This window comes from Heliangelus exortis, chromosome 2, assembly GCF_036169615.1.
Source record: "Heliangelus exortis chromosome 2, bHelExo1.hap1, whole genome shotgun sequence".
Taxonomy (NCBI): domain Eukaryota; kingdom Metazoa; phylum Chordata; class Aves; order Apodiformes; family Trochilidae; genus Heliangelus; species Heliangelus exortis.
The window spans coordinates 52,077,553-52,092,320 of NC_092423.1; the positions used below are offsets into that span (position 1 = coordinate 52,077,553).

The 14,768-nt window shown below is 40.2% G+C and overlaps 2 protein-coding genes across 13 annotated transcripts in view; one reads left to right on the forward strand and one right to left on the reverse strand.

The window, feature by feature from the left end:
- Positions 1–617: 617 nt before the first annotated feature.
- Positions 618–6,522, reverse strand: MPLKIP (M-phase specific PLK1 interacting protein). Its single transcript, XM_071736164.1, has 2 exons — positions 5,987–6,522; positions 618–1,678 (listed from the first exon to the last, which is right to left on the reverse strand). The coding sequence occupies exons 1-2, from the start codon at positions 6,347–6,349 to the stop codon at positions 1,475–1,477; spliced, it is 567 nt and encodes a 188-aa protein (XP_071592265.1). The 5' UTR covers positions 6,350–6,522; the 3' UTR covers positions 618–1,474.
- A 2,264-nt stretch (positions 6,523–8,786) lies between these two features.
- The window catches only part of SUGCT (succinyl-CoA:glutarate-CoA transferase), a 330,712-nt gene continuing 324,730 nt past the window's right edge, over positions 8,787–14,768 (forward strand). For 10 of the 12 annotated variants that reach the window (XR_011724318.1, XM_071736165.1, XM_071736172.1 and 7 more), the window contains exons 1-4: positions 8,787–9,025; positions 13,059–13,110; positions 13,202–13,275; positions 13,933–14,010. Coding sequence is in view for 11 of the 12 variants with exons in the window: in XM_071736165.1 (XP_071592266.1) it covers positions 8,845–9,025; positions 13,059–13,110; positions 13,202–13,275; positions 13,933–14,010 (385 nt within the window). In the remaining variant the exon portion in view is untranslated. The remainder of the gene's footprint in view (positions 9,026–13,058; positions 13,111–13,201; positions 13,276–13,932; positions 14,011–14,768) is intronic. The other 2 variants (XM_071736168.1, XM_071736175.1) reach the window with 1 other exon arrangement.

A 14,768-nucleotide genomic window follows, 5' to 3' on the forward strand; every position in this document is an offset into this window, starting at 1 on the left:
GCAGTGCCAGGACATTTTTTGCTGAAACAAGGAAGTATCTAGGACTATTCTACCTCAGCACAAGACAAGTTACTAGGAACAGGCTAACATGATTCCCTGTGCTTTTCTGCCTAACCATGTTTCAGGACTACAAAAAGCAGTCTTCTGTGAATTATGTAAGAAGCTTAAAATAAAATACAGATTTTGAAAACTCAACTAATCCTTTTAATTATTTTAAATAAGTTTTCATCCACTACCTACTGCTTAGAAGCCTAGATCAACAAACAAATAATGGTAGGGTCAGCAAAAATTTAGCTATCTACTGCAGAGTTAACATGACATTTTAAGAGCATGCCTGCAGCTAGACCTATTTCTTATTTTTTCTAGATTACAGTATTCACTAATGATTTTAAGAATAAATCCTCCAAATATAGATGAGCTTGAAAAAAACTTTCACCGTCTTCTTCCTCAGTATAAAAATAGAGCATGCCTGCACACATAGGGAAGATGTCTGCCATAGGTAAAAATAAAAAACAGTAAAAAATGGAAAAATCTTATGCAGCTAAAAAGAGATGCTATACATGTACTATGTCAGCTGTATAATCAACATTAATTTGTTCTATTCTAACAGGTGGATCCAGGAAGTATATTTGGGTTTATTTTATCTTGATGTTTTATGTGCTTCTTAGGCTTAAATTGCCACAAAACAGACTTGTTGCAATAATACAGAAATATCTAATTTTGTTCCAAATAAGATTTTTTTTTTAAATACAAAAGCAAGTGATTACAGAATGTTTATGACTCAAAAACTGGGTCAACAAATAAAACTTTCCAAAGACAATACATTTGTTTACTGAGATGGCTAAAAGTCATGTTTCAACTTCATGTTACACTACAATTAACAAAAAATATTATGCACAAAATCAGATATTAACTACAACATACAAACACATTTACAGAAGTCACCTAATTTCACTATTTTTTTTTTACTATTTGTATTAATGTGTATACCTTAACAAAGGTCCTAAAATAATCTCAATACATTACGAAGCAAGGATTTACAAAACTTTTATTTCCAAGTTACTTCATTCTAAAAACGGTGAAACATAAAAAAATACCATTTCCTAAAGGAGTTTACAATAAAAGGCTAACAATCTGGCATGGAAGAGTAAATATATGGAAACCTGTTTTAACAGTCACAAATCAGTCGCTGGTGATTAAAGAACACTTTGTTCTTCAAAGCTGGTAGGCACTTCCATGTAGCCAGAAATGTAAGTTTTCCTACCACTCCTTTTCCCTCCCATACATAAAAATATCCAATGCAATTAAAAAAAAAAAAAAAAAAAAAAAAAAAAGGTGGGTGGGATAAAAAGGTGGACGTGTGAGCAAATAAAAGCATTACCTAAGGTCCTGGTTATTGTTCATCTTGTGTAAATGTAAAGGTTTTGTCCCAGAGTTTTCCTGACAAGATGGAGTTATTTGACCTTTAAAAGTGTTAGCTGAAATACCTCCCTTTTTTACCAGTATATGTTGTTTGCTCACTGCTGTATTCTTGGTTTATGTCTGTAACAGAAACTGGCTCTAGGCCAGCCCAAGGGTCCTCAATCATTGAAGGTCTGTAATAGCTTTCCACATCATTAGACACTCTTTTCTCTCTGCCATGCGCTGTACCAAATGGAGTAGATGTCCTGGGTGATCCCTTTGGAAGAAAACCATCAGGTAAAGAAACATTTAATAGACTACTTCAAGCTAAAAAAAAAAATAAATTAATAAATTAATTGTTTCCTTCTAATGCAGCAGAGCTTTAAAGCTGATCATTAGTGATAACTACTAATCCTCACCTGCACCTTCCTCAGAAAGTATGAACTTCATTATACTTTTAATTATGAGTGATGATTTACCAGAATAAGAAAAAAAAATATTGTCTCTTCCAAAATACTTATGTATCTCTGGCATGTAACTACAGAAATGCTCCTTGTGCTATTTTTATAAGCACCCTAAGTCAACAGCATGTTGACCTCAAAAGATGAACAACAAAACAGAGAGTTAGAGGGTAAGGGAGAGTTAACAACGTTTACAAGAGGAGTTGGATATTAAGTACTTACAGATTGAACACAGCATTGTATAAAGCAAATAGCTACAAGTGACCTGAAGAAAATAATGGGAAAATAATTGTGTCTTAACAAAACTAATGTTCCTTGAAATTTGAGAGCAGATTACTTTATTTGATACACGATCTGGATGGTAATAAATGATTAAGCCAATACTGCATGAAAGAAAAACCTTTAGCATGAAGCTTTTGATATAGACTTTTTTAAAAGATCAAGCTTCACCACAACTGCTTCTCTAAACCTGCTGCAAGTCTGCAAATTAGAGCCATGACACATAGGAAATTGCTGTAATCATTTTCTCCTATTACCATCACTGTTCTTTCTTCAGATTCACTTCCATAAAAAGTAAGGTTTTGTCTAAAGCTGTATTTGTTTAAATTCATTTGTTTGATCACATACATGAGAGACTCCACACATGACTACTGCATTCTCTATACCTAGAATAATATTCCTTGAGGCTGATTAACAGTCTGACTTCGTAGAAGAGCGAAAAGCACTGAATAATGTTGGCTTTCTCTAACCTCTTTCCTCTGACTTTTTGGATCAGCAATGATAGTACACTACCATCTGAATTTGACTGGCAAGTCCTGCATTATATATGGAAATAAATACTATGAAATGATTTCTGGATAGAACTGAGAAATGGTTCTATATAGCAAAGGCCCTTATGCTTAGCCAGAACAGATTCCCCTGGAAAATGCTGAGTCTTGAACTTCTTTCTGAAAGTGTGCTGCAGCAGCGGCTCCTTGTGTGTCCCTGTAAGTACTTTCCTAGAACTCCTGAAGTTTGATGGTAATGGATGCACAACCAAATGTGGACGTATCTGTATCTTATTTATAGGATGTTTTTTTTTAATGACTCATCGCAATACAATCAGGTTATGCAGCTAAGATGATGAGGTTAAAATTGAAAAATGGCTAAAAGTCGAGAATTATTTTATAAAGTATTGTATCAAAACCATGAGGGACAGGTCAGAAAACACAGGTAAAAACTTGCAAAGGGACAAGGGGTTTCCTAGAGGAAGTCAACATGCACTAGCAAAAGTGACATTAACATTCCTCAAGCACTCACATTTAGTAGTAAAGCAGAAATACAATGCACTCTAAATATAATAATAATTATATATATATAATAAAATTGCATTCTATCTCCAAAATAAAAAGACAAACAACAAACTATTTAAAACACTGTGTTTAATGGAGACCCTGTAACTTTGAGGCTCTAAAATAGTATGTGTGGTGTTTAATGTTATGCCTAATCTGTAGCACTCAAATAAAAGCTGAACTGACATAATGATCTGTTGTATCCAGTGACTGAACAAAATAATTCAATGGTAAGACACTTTTAGATTATTTTTTAAACTAATTTATATCATTATTTTATAACATTAAACACTTCTTTACAGGCCATAAGTAACACTGACATTTTTGCACATTTGAAATCTAGGAAATTTATTATGCAATACAAGATTGATAGCCTTTAATAAGAGATAAAAAAATCAAGATGTGAGTATTCATATGATAGGCCTGTGGAAAATAGCCCTACCTGTGCAAGTGAAACCATAGTGTCCAAGAGCAACTGTTTGGTTCCAAAGATATCTTAATAAAACCTTTATTTTACTGACATTGGTGCCAACAGGCTTTTCTCTTTGAAACTTTCCTTAAACAAACTGTCAGTCTATTCACAATACTTCTTTCCAGAAAACAACTATCTCTCCACAACAGAAAACAAGTATCTTTTGGTGCTATCAGCATGTTACTGAATGTGGTAATGCTGCCTTAAAAATGGGGATAATCCCTCCCTTTATCAGCTTTCTTCATGTCATGTAATTTTAGTTGCTGGCAGATGCACAGAAGCCAAGAAATAATTATTATACTATTTCACAAGGTATTTTTTTATTTTCTGTAATAATTTTCAGCCCATAACAACTAACTAGCAACTGCTACTAGCTAATTCACTAACTCCTGTTAAGTGTAGAAAGGGAAACATAACTGCCAAGTGAATTCTAAAAAGAGACATTCAAGAGATTCATAAAATTTAAAGCAGATGCACTCTGGGAAAAACAGAAAGCTCTGTAAAGTATTGGCCACATGAAGGTTAAGTCAGCCATACCAGAAATATCAAGTTTTTCTTTAAAGTTTTTTGTTAATTTCAAAAAGTGAAGTCTGCAAGCACAAAACACTAATAAAATACCACTAAAGTAAATATTCTCGTTACCCATGTTGAAGAAAACAGGGTCTGGTGGTGTATGAGAGTTCCTCCCTCTGTGATGGCCTCTACTGCCCTCCCAGGCAGAACAACCAATGTGTACACAAGTTGAAAGTACACACACATACACATCACCTGAGTTCTTGGCAAAGCTACAGACATACGAGGTCTTTCTAGTTTCAGAAAAGACCCTTAGGTCTAAATAACTTGCAAGATTTGTAGAAGGAAAAGGAAACATTGAAGATGTTGTGACAATCTGTGACTGGATTCAAAGTGGTACTTTCTTTATGTCAGGCTTGGTACTTAACACCAAAGATGGAGCCTACAAGACAGTTCCTGTCCACTACTTCTGACTAAAACTAGAAGCAAAAGGATTCCTTTTTGCATATTATTCTGCTCAGCTAATTTAAGGTAGGCTTTTAAGAAGCACTTAATTGAATATTCAAAGAGTGATTATCTGAAGGGAAATGTCTAGACACCAGTGACAAGAACCATTCATCCAGAATCTGCAGCAGAAACCCCACATCCTTTGCCTTTTCACCAGGTACAGAGGTTAAGCAACCCATGGGCTTACACTGGGAGAGCCTTTACTGTTATCATGCAGAAGATGTGCAGAGTTCATAACCATCCCCTTCCACCAACTATGAGACCCCTGTGAGATAACTATCTGCATCGTAAAAAAGTAACCAAAGACTAATTTAGAATTGAAACATGACTACAACGTGCAATCTCATTAAGATTTAACTAATCTTTATTAAGATTGTACTTCATTATTATGCTTTAATACTTAAAATGTCAGTAAGAGCACCCGAAAATTTTATCATTGTCTTTACTGCAGGAATAATTTGTTACTCATTTACAGTTCCCCTAATGCTGCAGAAAGCCAGCTATGTACATAAAATTGTTACAATCTCAAGAACTGCCGCCTCTACCTGCACTGCCAGTCACACACCCAAACTAAACTTGAAAAAAAGCGTACCTCACAGAACCTGTTGTTGACATCTCTTACAAAAATTACTTTATTAAAGCTTTCAGTGCATTGTTAAAACTAAAATTATACTATATTATCCCAACAGATGCTCTTATTTCTGCTTTAAAGGAGCATCAGCTTAATTCTCTTCAGTTGAGCACTTCTTTTTTCTACTCACATCCCAGAAAGCTTCTCAGTGTGGACAGGGTGGTTTCCGTGATGACAGACAACACAGCCGAAGTAAAAAACTACAGCATTCCACCACTGTGCTAAAGAAAACTGGTAGAAGGGAGGTACATGCAAGGGAAAGATATGTTTACTGCAGTTTGGAGTGGCACTTAAATCTTCTCTACCTTCACAGGAAAGAATATGAAAAGGAAGAGAGCTACACTCTTCTGAGTTTATGTGTTTTCACGGAAGGCCTCACTCAGCTAGGCCTGGAACCCTCTTCTCTTGTGATCGATCACACAGCTGCCTGAGCTAGGGTCTCACCACCCTCTCTACTGGGGGGCAGACACATGTTGCCCAGTGAGGTGCAAGTCTCGCTCTTCCCTGGAAATCCTGGTGGAGGGGATGGCTGCTGCGCCTCGTCACAACCCCTCGGCGTGCTCTCCCGTGCGGGCAGAGGGCCCCGCTTAGCAGCAGCCGCTCCCCCCCCTCCCTCCCGTCCCTCTGTGCGGAGGCGCAGGCCTGGCTCCCTCACCGCCCTGCCCCATACCTGGTAGTGCCTCGGGAAGCCCCCGGACGAGCGCTTGTGCTGCTGCGGGTGCGGGGGAGCTCCGGCCGGGGATGTGCCGCCGTAAGGAGCCGGGTACCGGGGGCTGACGCTCTGCGGCCTGCGCGGAGTCTGCCCCCCCGGCGACGGGGTCCCGAACCGCCCGCCGCCGCCGCCATGGAAACCCTGGCCTCGGGGAGAATGGCCGCCGCCGTAAGGCCCAGGCCGGTGGCCGTAGGGCGACGTATGGTGGGGGCTCCCGTAACCCCGTGGGGAGGGGGGCATGGGGCCTCCGCCGGGCTGAGGGCTCCGGAAACCGGCGCCCGCGTACGGAGGCGTCGGGGGGCGGAAGCTCTGCCGGTACATGGTCGGGGCCGGCGAGACGATGGCGGAGAGGAATAAAACCTGCGCAACCGCCTCCTCCAGCACACACCCCGGCACGGCGACCTCGCGTCTCTTTTTTTTGCCTTTTCCCCCTTTCACCGCCAGGCTGCCGGAACGTTCCGGTCTCAAAAGGTTCCGGCATGGGGAAAAACCAAGCGAGGGACACCCGGATGGCCCCGCCCCGGCCCCGGTGGCGTCCGTCTGTCCCGCTGGGATGAGGGAAGGCGGGGGAGGCTCCTCGGTCGCAGATCGTGAGGTGTTACGCGAGTTTTCAAGGTGGAGTGGAGTAATCTGAAGCAAGAGGGTCTTAGGAGATGCGCGGCAGCTTTGCCTGTTAAAGACATAGGGATAAACCCCGGTGTTTGTGAACTCCGTGTAGTTGTAAGTGAATGCCCGAGGTATTACAGTTGATAAAAATCAACAAAATGGACTGTTTTAAACGAAAGCAAGTATTTGCCTCGCATTGTGTGGCGCTTCCGATGTGCTTATTTGTACTCCTTTCTTGTGTAGTCTTTTATTATATGAGCCTGGAAATACTATATATATTACAGTGGGCCCAAGCGAAAACAATTACAATGACCTATTTAAAGAGTACCTTAGTTGAAAGGGTATCTTTTTAAAATCAGTTTCGGCTGTCAGCTGTTCAGTAGAGTCGTAGCTCTGGCAATGTGCCCTACACATACAAACAAAGGAAAATGCTGTCTAAGAGGAGCATCTCATATTCAGCAACATAAACTCAATTTAGTAATGCTATTTATTAGGACTGCTGCACTGTTCTTAGATATTTAAGTGCAAAACCTTGACAGCTCACTAAAAAAAGAATAGAAACATTTTTTTTTCCATCAGTGCAACAAAGCATTACTCAGTTTTAGGACATTGCAGTGTATGAAAGTTAAACAGGTCTTTCAGAACACCAATGAACAAAAGTTAGTCAATAAAATAAGCAGGAAGTTTCTGTTTTCTAAGTCTCGGTTTCCTTTTTTTTTTCCTTTTTTTTTTTTTTTTTTTTTTTTTTTTAATAGAGATAATTTCCTTTCTGTTTTCAGTGAACTCAGCTCACCTCTGTTTTACAGCCATTCTGGTGAAAGCACAGAACAGTTCTTGCAGTTCAGAAATATGGAAGGAGACTAAACCTGATCTCTCTCTTTTTTTTTTTTTTTTTTTTTTTTTTTGTTAATGCTTTACAGTTTTCTCTAGAAAGCAAATTTTCTATTTTTTATTATTATGCACACGAGGAATAACCTGTCTACACAAGACAGATTATCAGTGTATCCATTTTTCTGTCTGATCAGTCTTATTCCAAAAAAAAAAAGGACAGCTTCTTTTAATTTAAACCCTTTTCACACTAAATTAATTAGAAATACATATTGTTACACACATTAAGTTAGACTGGTATATTTTTGCTGATTTATTTCTTCTTGCTGACAAACCCTAATTGCTTCTAGGATCCTAAGCATCCATTTCATACTTTTTATTACACATCACATTTGACAAACCTGTCCCAAAGATTTTCCCTATGTTCTTTGTCAGCATTCAGCACCTGTCATGCAAAACTGCTAAGATTGTGCTATTCGTAATGCTCATATTCAAAAGTTTTATCTACTCTTGAGATGCAGCTGCTGTCCTGTGAGGATAGGAAAGAGGTGGGGACAAGGTATTTCTCATAAATAAATGCTGAGTCTCTCTGCAGACTTTTCTTATCCTATTTTAAAGCAAGACGGCCCCACAGCTTTCGTGTAACAAGCCCTCTGCTCTGTCCCACACAAACTAAAAGTAGTCGTGAAAGTTCTTATGGAAGAATCGTTTGCAGGTCAATTCAAATTAACCCTTTCCATAGTTACTTACACCTGAAGATACACAGTGAGCAAAGTCACACCTTCAGTGAAATAGATTTGAGATGAAGATCTACCTGGTGGTAGTGAGAAGGTTTAATGGCATCCAGCATCGGTGCCTACTTTGCAACCACACAAAACTGCTGAGGGAATATTCTATTTTTTATTTCCATCTTGGCAATGTTGTACAGTCTGGACACCAAACAAGCTGTACAGCTTTCTAGACATTCAAAACTGGTTTGCCCGGCAACCAGGCGCCGTAGCCTACAAAACCTTAAATCTTTTTGTGCAAATACTGAGGTTTTCACACAGCAGCTGGCGTTACTACAGAAACATCAGCAAGATATCTCCCTGTTTATAAAGCTCGGCCGCCGGCGTCCCGCACGTTAAGCAGAAACAGCACCCATTTCACCGGGACTCCTTCCTGGGAGAGACGGGCCATCCCATCGCCGCAGAGCAAGGAACGGGACACAGGGATCGCCAAGAAATCCGAGGATAGTCAGAGGGGCGGTCAGACCGCGCCTGCGCAGCGCCCCAACCAGGGAACAATTTTAACCCTTGCCCAGCGGCCACGGGCGCCTGCGCGGCGGTCTGGGTACCTTTCTGTGGCTTTCGCCGGGGTGCTCGGCGTCGCTGGCGGGGGGGATGTTGCGCGCCGGGCTGGGAGGAAGGATCCGCCGTTGCGGCGGCAGCGGGCTGTGGAGGAGCCCGTGCCCCGCAGCTGCCGGCAGCAGCGTCCCGCCGCGCTGCCCCGGAGCTCTGAGCGCCGCCTCCGCCTCCCCCAGCACGGGCGGTGGGGCGCGGGGCGGAGGCGCTCCCCCGGCAGGTAGCCGCGCCGCGCCGTGCCCTCCTCTCCCTTTCTTCCGTCCCTCGCCGGGACGGACCCCTGCGGACCTTAAGTCCCCCCCACCCCCGCGGCCCCCTCGGTTAGCACATGGCTCGGGCAGGGGCCGAAGGCGTTCCGCTGGGGGGGCGGGAGGACTTTAAACACCTGAGGGAGGCTGATGCTGACGCCCCCCCTCCCCCCGCCTTCCTCCTCCCAGCGCCGCCGCCCCCCTGCTCCCAGCGCTGCCGCCGTCCCGGGCTGCTGTCAGGCGGAGAACGAGTGTTCCACCATGCCGGCAGCCCGGTGCTGAGCCCGCTACCGAACCCTGCTGCCCCCTTCCCCGCCATCGCGGGGCCTGTGGGGTCAGGGCGAGCCGGTGGGGCGGTGGTGGGTGAGTTGGCGAACGGAGGGTGGCCTGGCGGCCGCTCTTCCAACCACCACGGCCGCTTATGGAGCCTTGGTCCGCGGCTCTGCTGCCTGCTGGGCTGCGGGGTTTGCCGCGTGTGGCCGCGGCGGACTTTGCGCGGCGGCTGTGCCGGGCTGTCAGGGGCTGCGGGGCCGGGGGGGGTCAGCTCTGAGGGCAGCTGCAGCTAACGAGGGGGAAAAAGTGCCTGCAGTTCAATCCTAGGCCTTGATTTTTCAAAGGTTACAAAACTCGGACTTCATACAGTTGTCTGTTTGTTCGCATTTTAATGAAGAAAAATAAAACCAAGCTGCGACAAAATAACTTTTCTCTGGCTTTTAGATTTGTCTGTTACTTACTAACACAGAAAAACACTAACAGTTGAGTTGATTCCATAAAAATGGAGGAGGTTTGGACTTCTGTTGAATGTACCAAGTGTGTCCCTGGTTGGAGTGTACCTCTTAAGAGTCAATTAATCCTCAGTACGGTGGACTTGATTATAACTTGTATGAAAAAAAAAATACTGAATGTGCAATCAAAGTAGAGACAATAGGCTTAAGGAGTGCTCTCTTCTGGAATTGCATGTAATTCGTTCGAATGGAATCTGTTCACTGTTCATTTGCATTGTTGTAAAAATATTAACTGTAATAATCAGCTTTCTTAGTGCCATCATCTGTCTCTTACAAGTTTAAATGAAAGCTTTTTTTGGGGGGAATGTGATACAAATATTAATTTCTGCTCTATAGAATGATCTCTGTTGGTTTACTCGTTATGTTAGACCAACCTTGGGACAACCTACCGAGCTTAACTAAAGAGTTAAAATCATATTGAGAGTGAATGGATCTATTTTTTCTTCATCAGTAATTTGTAAAAGATACATATGGCTGTCTAATTTACAGTACATTTGAGCATAATGGGAATAAAGAATTTAATAAATATAGTTAGAGCTTGAAGGGTAGATTTTTCTTTCAGTCATCAAGTTACTGGAATAATTAAAAGCAAAAATACAGGAGAAAATATGAATTTGCATTTTAGAGATTTTAGACTATTGAGCCAGAGTTCCAATAGAAAACACTGTAGGGAAAATTTAACTTTGGATAATATGTCAAACAGGAGACTGGCAAGGAGAGGGGAAAAAAAAAAAAAGATGTTTCTGGTCAATGCTGTTCAATTCTGATCTTTTTTGTTTGTCTGTAGTGTGTCCTTGTTTGTTTTGTTAGTGAAATGAGTTAGTAGCACTGTGGTACTTAAGATCAGTGTACCAGAACTGCTCTTTCTCTGGTGGTCAAAGGCTTTCTGCTGTTCCAGCAAATTAGTGTCTTGCTGGAATGTGAATCTAGGTTCTGTAAGTTTTCTTTTGTTAATATTTGTGCTCTCCTAGTGTGAAGATCCTAAAGGGTGTATTTTTTTTTTTCCCCTCATTTTTTTTTAAAATAATTCACAATGGCCTGTTTGTCTTCTGAAACAATTGTAATGTTCTGTTCCAACTGTAGAGGAGTCCTAGTCCCAGAATGGAGTGTTTAATGTTACCATATGATATGGTAATTAATAAGGATTCATCAGCCTTATAAATGTATACCTATGGGCTAACACTTTACAAACTTTCTTGAAAAATGTCTTTATGTATTCCTGCAACTCAGTTATCCATAGGTAGAGAACCTGTTTGCTCTGAAAAGTTATTCTTGTCCTGGTAGTGTATCTGTGAGGAACAAAAGTAATACCAAATGGTGCCTCAGGAGGCTGTGAGCTGCTTAGTAAGAGACTACACACCTTCAAAAGGTGTGGAAAGAATAAAGGAAGATGGACCCTTTTTGTTAACTAATTATTGATTTTTCTTCTTTTTTTGGGGAGCTGTACTCTTCAGCAAAGCTGTTGCTTACATAGTTTCTGTAAACAATGCTATTGGGAAATAAATGCTGCACTCGGATCTATAACAGATAAACTTATGCTTAAGTGTTTGCTCAATTAGGGCCAGTTGGTAAAATTAAGGTTACTCTGGAGGATCTGTGGTCCTTACCTGGTACTTGCACAAGTGTTTTCCAATGCCTGGAACTTTGAGATGTGCAGCACTGAAGAGAGCTGGCAGCCTGAATTTTCCTAAAGGCCTTGAACTGTGCAAAATACATGGCCACTCTCAGATAAGCACTTTTTTTTAAACACATGCTGCTTGGGCAGCATCATGTGTTAAAACCCCAATCCTGTTAAATTTCTTTGGAGTGATTTTTAATAATTGAGAGAAATGTCCTGAAGAGCTAGATGAAAGTGTTCTCATTGAGAGCTGTACAGTCAATAAAAACACTTTAACAGAAGCCTTTAATTCCCAATGCTGCTTCATATCTGTGTAGCTTTTTAATTACATTATATACACATCTCATTTCCATGTATACATTGGAGGAGATCCTATAAGATAAGAGGGAGAATTACAGAGGTGACTGAAGGGTGGCTCAGGTCTGATGGAAGGAATGTGGAGCTGGAGCAGGTAACAGGCATTCCCTGCTGCATGACTTGGGAGACACACCACACTGTTCTGCACACTTTCTCCTTTCTGTTCTAAAAGGAAATCTGTGCTGGAATTAACTGGGGTTTTGTGTTTGATTTCCACCCCCCCCCCCCATATTTTACATCATTATCTTAACTGAACAAACACCAAAAGGAGATGCTTACCACAAGTTAGTATTGTGCAATTTTTGTGGTGCTATCAGCCAGGTGGTTTGCTTCTTTGTTTGTTTTTAATATGAGACCAGAGTAATGATGTTAGCATCTGCATCAGGTGATGTAGTATTTGTATCTCTAGCCTGCAAGTAAGGGCACTGAGTTGGTAGAAGATAATCCAAGGTCAACCAAGAGACAGCCAGTAACTCTGCAGTCCAGACTATGAGATTGCTTCTCTGCCAGTGATGCTTATTGCTACTGCTTTTGTTTCATAGAACTACTTGGGTTGGAAAGGTGAGGGGGGAAAAAAGAAAGCATGGTGATTTCCAGATTTCATGCTAGTTATCTCACAGGTGCAACTGCCATCGAAAGTTAAAGATAGGATAAGTATTTCCTTAGTTGTTACATAGTCTTCAGTTTTTTAACCTGTTTTTGTTTGTTTTTGTTTGTTTTTGTTTGTTTTTGTTTGTTTTTGTTTGTTTTATACACAGATATTATTTTCTGTGTGATGCATGAGTCTACACTGGTCAAAACACTTTGTGAGGATATGGTGCTTCACATTGGTCTGCTACCCCGTAGTTTTAGTTTGTGTCTTAGTTTGCAGCCAGTTTGATGTTGCTTGCTATGCTTTCATTTCATCTTTCTTCAAATAGGTCTTTAAAAGCTACATGGGTGTTTGTGGAAGGCACATATGAAAAATATATCAGAAAAACTAGTGTTATTGTAGAATTGCTTAGTGTTTAAAATAGTTTATGCAATGTTAACAATCAGATTTTTCAGCTTTAAAATGCTTTGCTAATGGAATATACTCCTAATAACTTACCTGTGCCGAAAGCTTTATTATCTTTTATTTGGGAAGGAAGACGAGGGAGGGTGATGTGTCAGTGTCATAAAACCAGTGTTTTTGACTGCCAGTGAGAAACAAATTTTACAAAAAAATAATTCAAGGGTAAATTAATGTTTTCTGTTTCTTGTCAGGTGCTAGTAATGTAAAGCCATTGGACGGTGTGAAAATTCTTGACTTAACAAGGTTTGTGTTTTTCTGTAATTTGAAGCAGTCTGTCTAGATGAAAATATTCTGATAGGAAAATTTAAGAAAACAGGTTTTTTTAATATTGCAGGGTACTCGCAGGGCCCTTTGCCACAATGAATTTAGGAGATCTAGGGGCTGAAGTTATCAAGGTGGAAAAACCAGGTAAGTATTTTATTTATCTATTTTAGGTATAATAAGAATGTGGGGTAGCTCAACAAATAGTTGGTTATGTGTTTTAAATAATACCTGACTGAGAATGCAAGATTGAAAACCTGTGGAAATACTTAGAAAGACAAAACTGTATTTATTTGGCGATGGTGTAGGGCTAAGAAAGAACTAATTTTGTAGCTATTTGTGTATTTTTCTTTTGGAAATATTTTAGATCATCTTACTGTTTCTGATGTAGTAAAGAACTATTAGGAGAACCATTAAAGAACTAAGTTATCAGGACATTTACTTATAGGCTTATGATCTGTTTGCTTGTTTAACACTGTTCCATGTATGTGCATGTTGATCAGAAGTAGACTATGTCTATATTTAGAAAAGAGTATGAGAAGGTTAAAGTTATAAGGTCACTTTTTTAGATATTAATGTACAAACCAGTACTGAGGCATCACTTACAAAAATGCCTCATTCCATCAATTGAAGCTAAATTAATTCTGCTTGAATTTTCCTTTGATTTTAAATTGAGCTTGTGAATGCTTAAATGTATGTTGCTTTTTTGTAATGTGGTGAGGGTTTAAAACTGATTTTGAAGTGTGGTGTTTGACGTGAAAGATTTTACAAACATACAAATCCTTCCATTAATTAGTTACACAGGCATTATGGAAAAGGTGTTCTTCCTGTTTGGGAATTCTGCCTCTTCAGCTCAGTTCCCTCTGAGCCAAAGTGTCTTAGGTTATTTTACATAGGAATATGTCTTACTATTCAGGATTAGAATACTGATACAATGACAAGCACTTTAATTTAGAAAATAAAAACTTTACCTTATATTTTAATTTTTATTTTAACAAGTGAGAAAGGACTGTGAGCTTTTGTGTAATATTATACAAACCTAGTAGATATGGCAAATGTTTTGACTGGTAGAGTGTGAGGTGACTTGACGTATCAACTTTCTCCTGAGAATAATTTTACTACTTCAGTACAGTTTCAGGTTGGTAATTAGAAGTTATTTTGTCACATAAATCTTTCTTTGGAATTGGGGAATGAGAACAAAAGTTATTTTCTATCTGAAGTAGCTGTATCTTTAAAGTTCAGGACCTGATATTCCTGTATAGGTGGAGATGGCTGTTCATCAGAAATGGGAGATTTCTGACTGCATGAAAATCTTCATGCTAGTGCTGAAAAGAGTGTGTCTTTAGGTGCATAAACTTGTGTAGGTCCTCCAGAGTTTGACTGGATTCTGGGTAATTAACTTAGAAAGTAGAATTTATTTTGTTGGTTTTCTTTTTCCTCTCAGCACATGTATTTCTTGTTGAGGATTGGGTAATGGTAAAAACTGCTTAATTCTTATGAAATAGCTACAATTTTTAGATTGCAAGACCATAGAGGAAGAATAACAAATTGTATGGCATTAGGTTCTTTTTTAGAAATATTGTCTGCATTTGACTTTCAGTTTTATGCATCGTTACACATTTGAGGCATGTAATTATGCC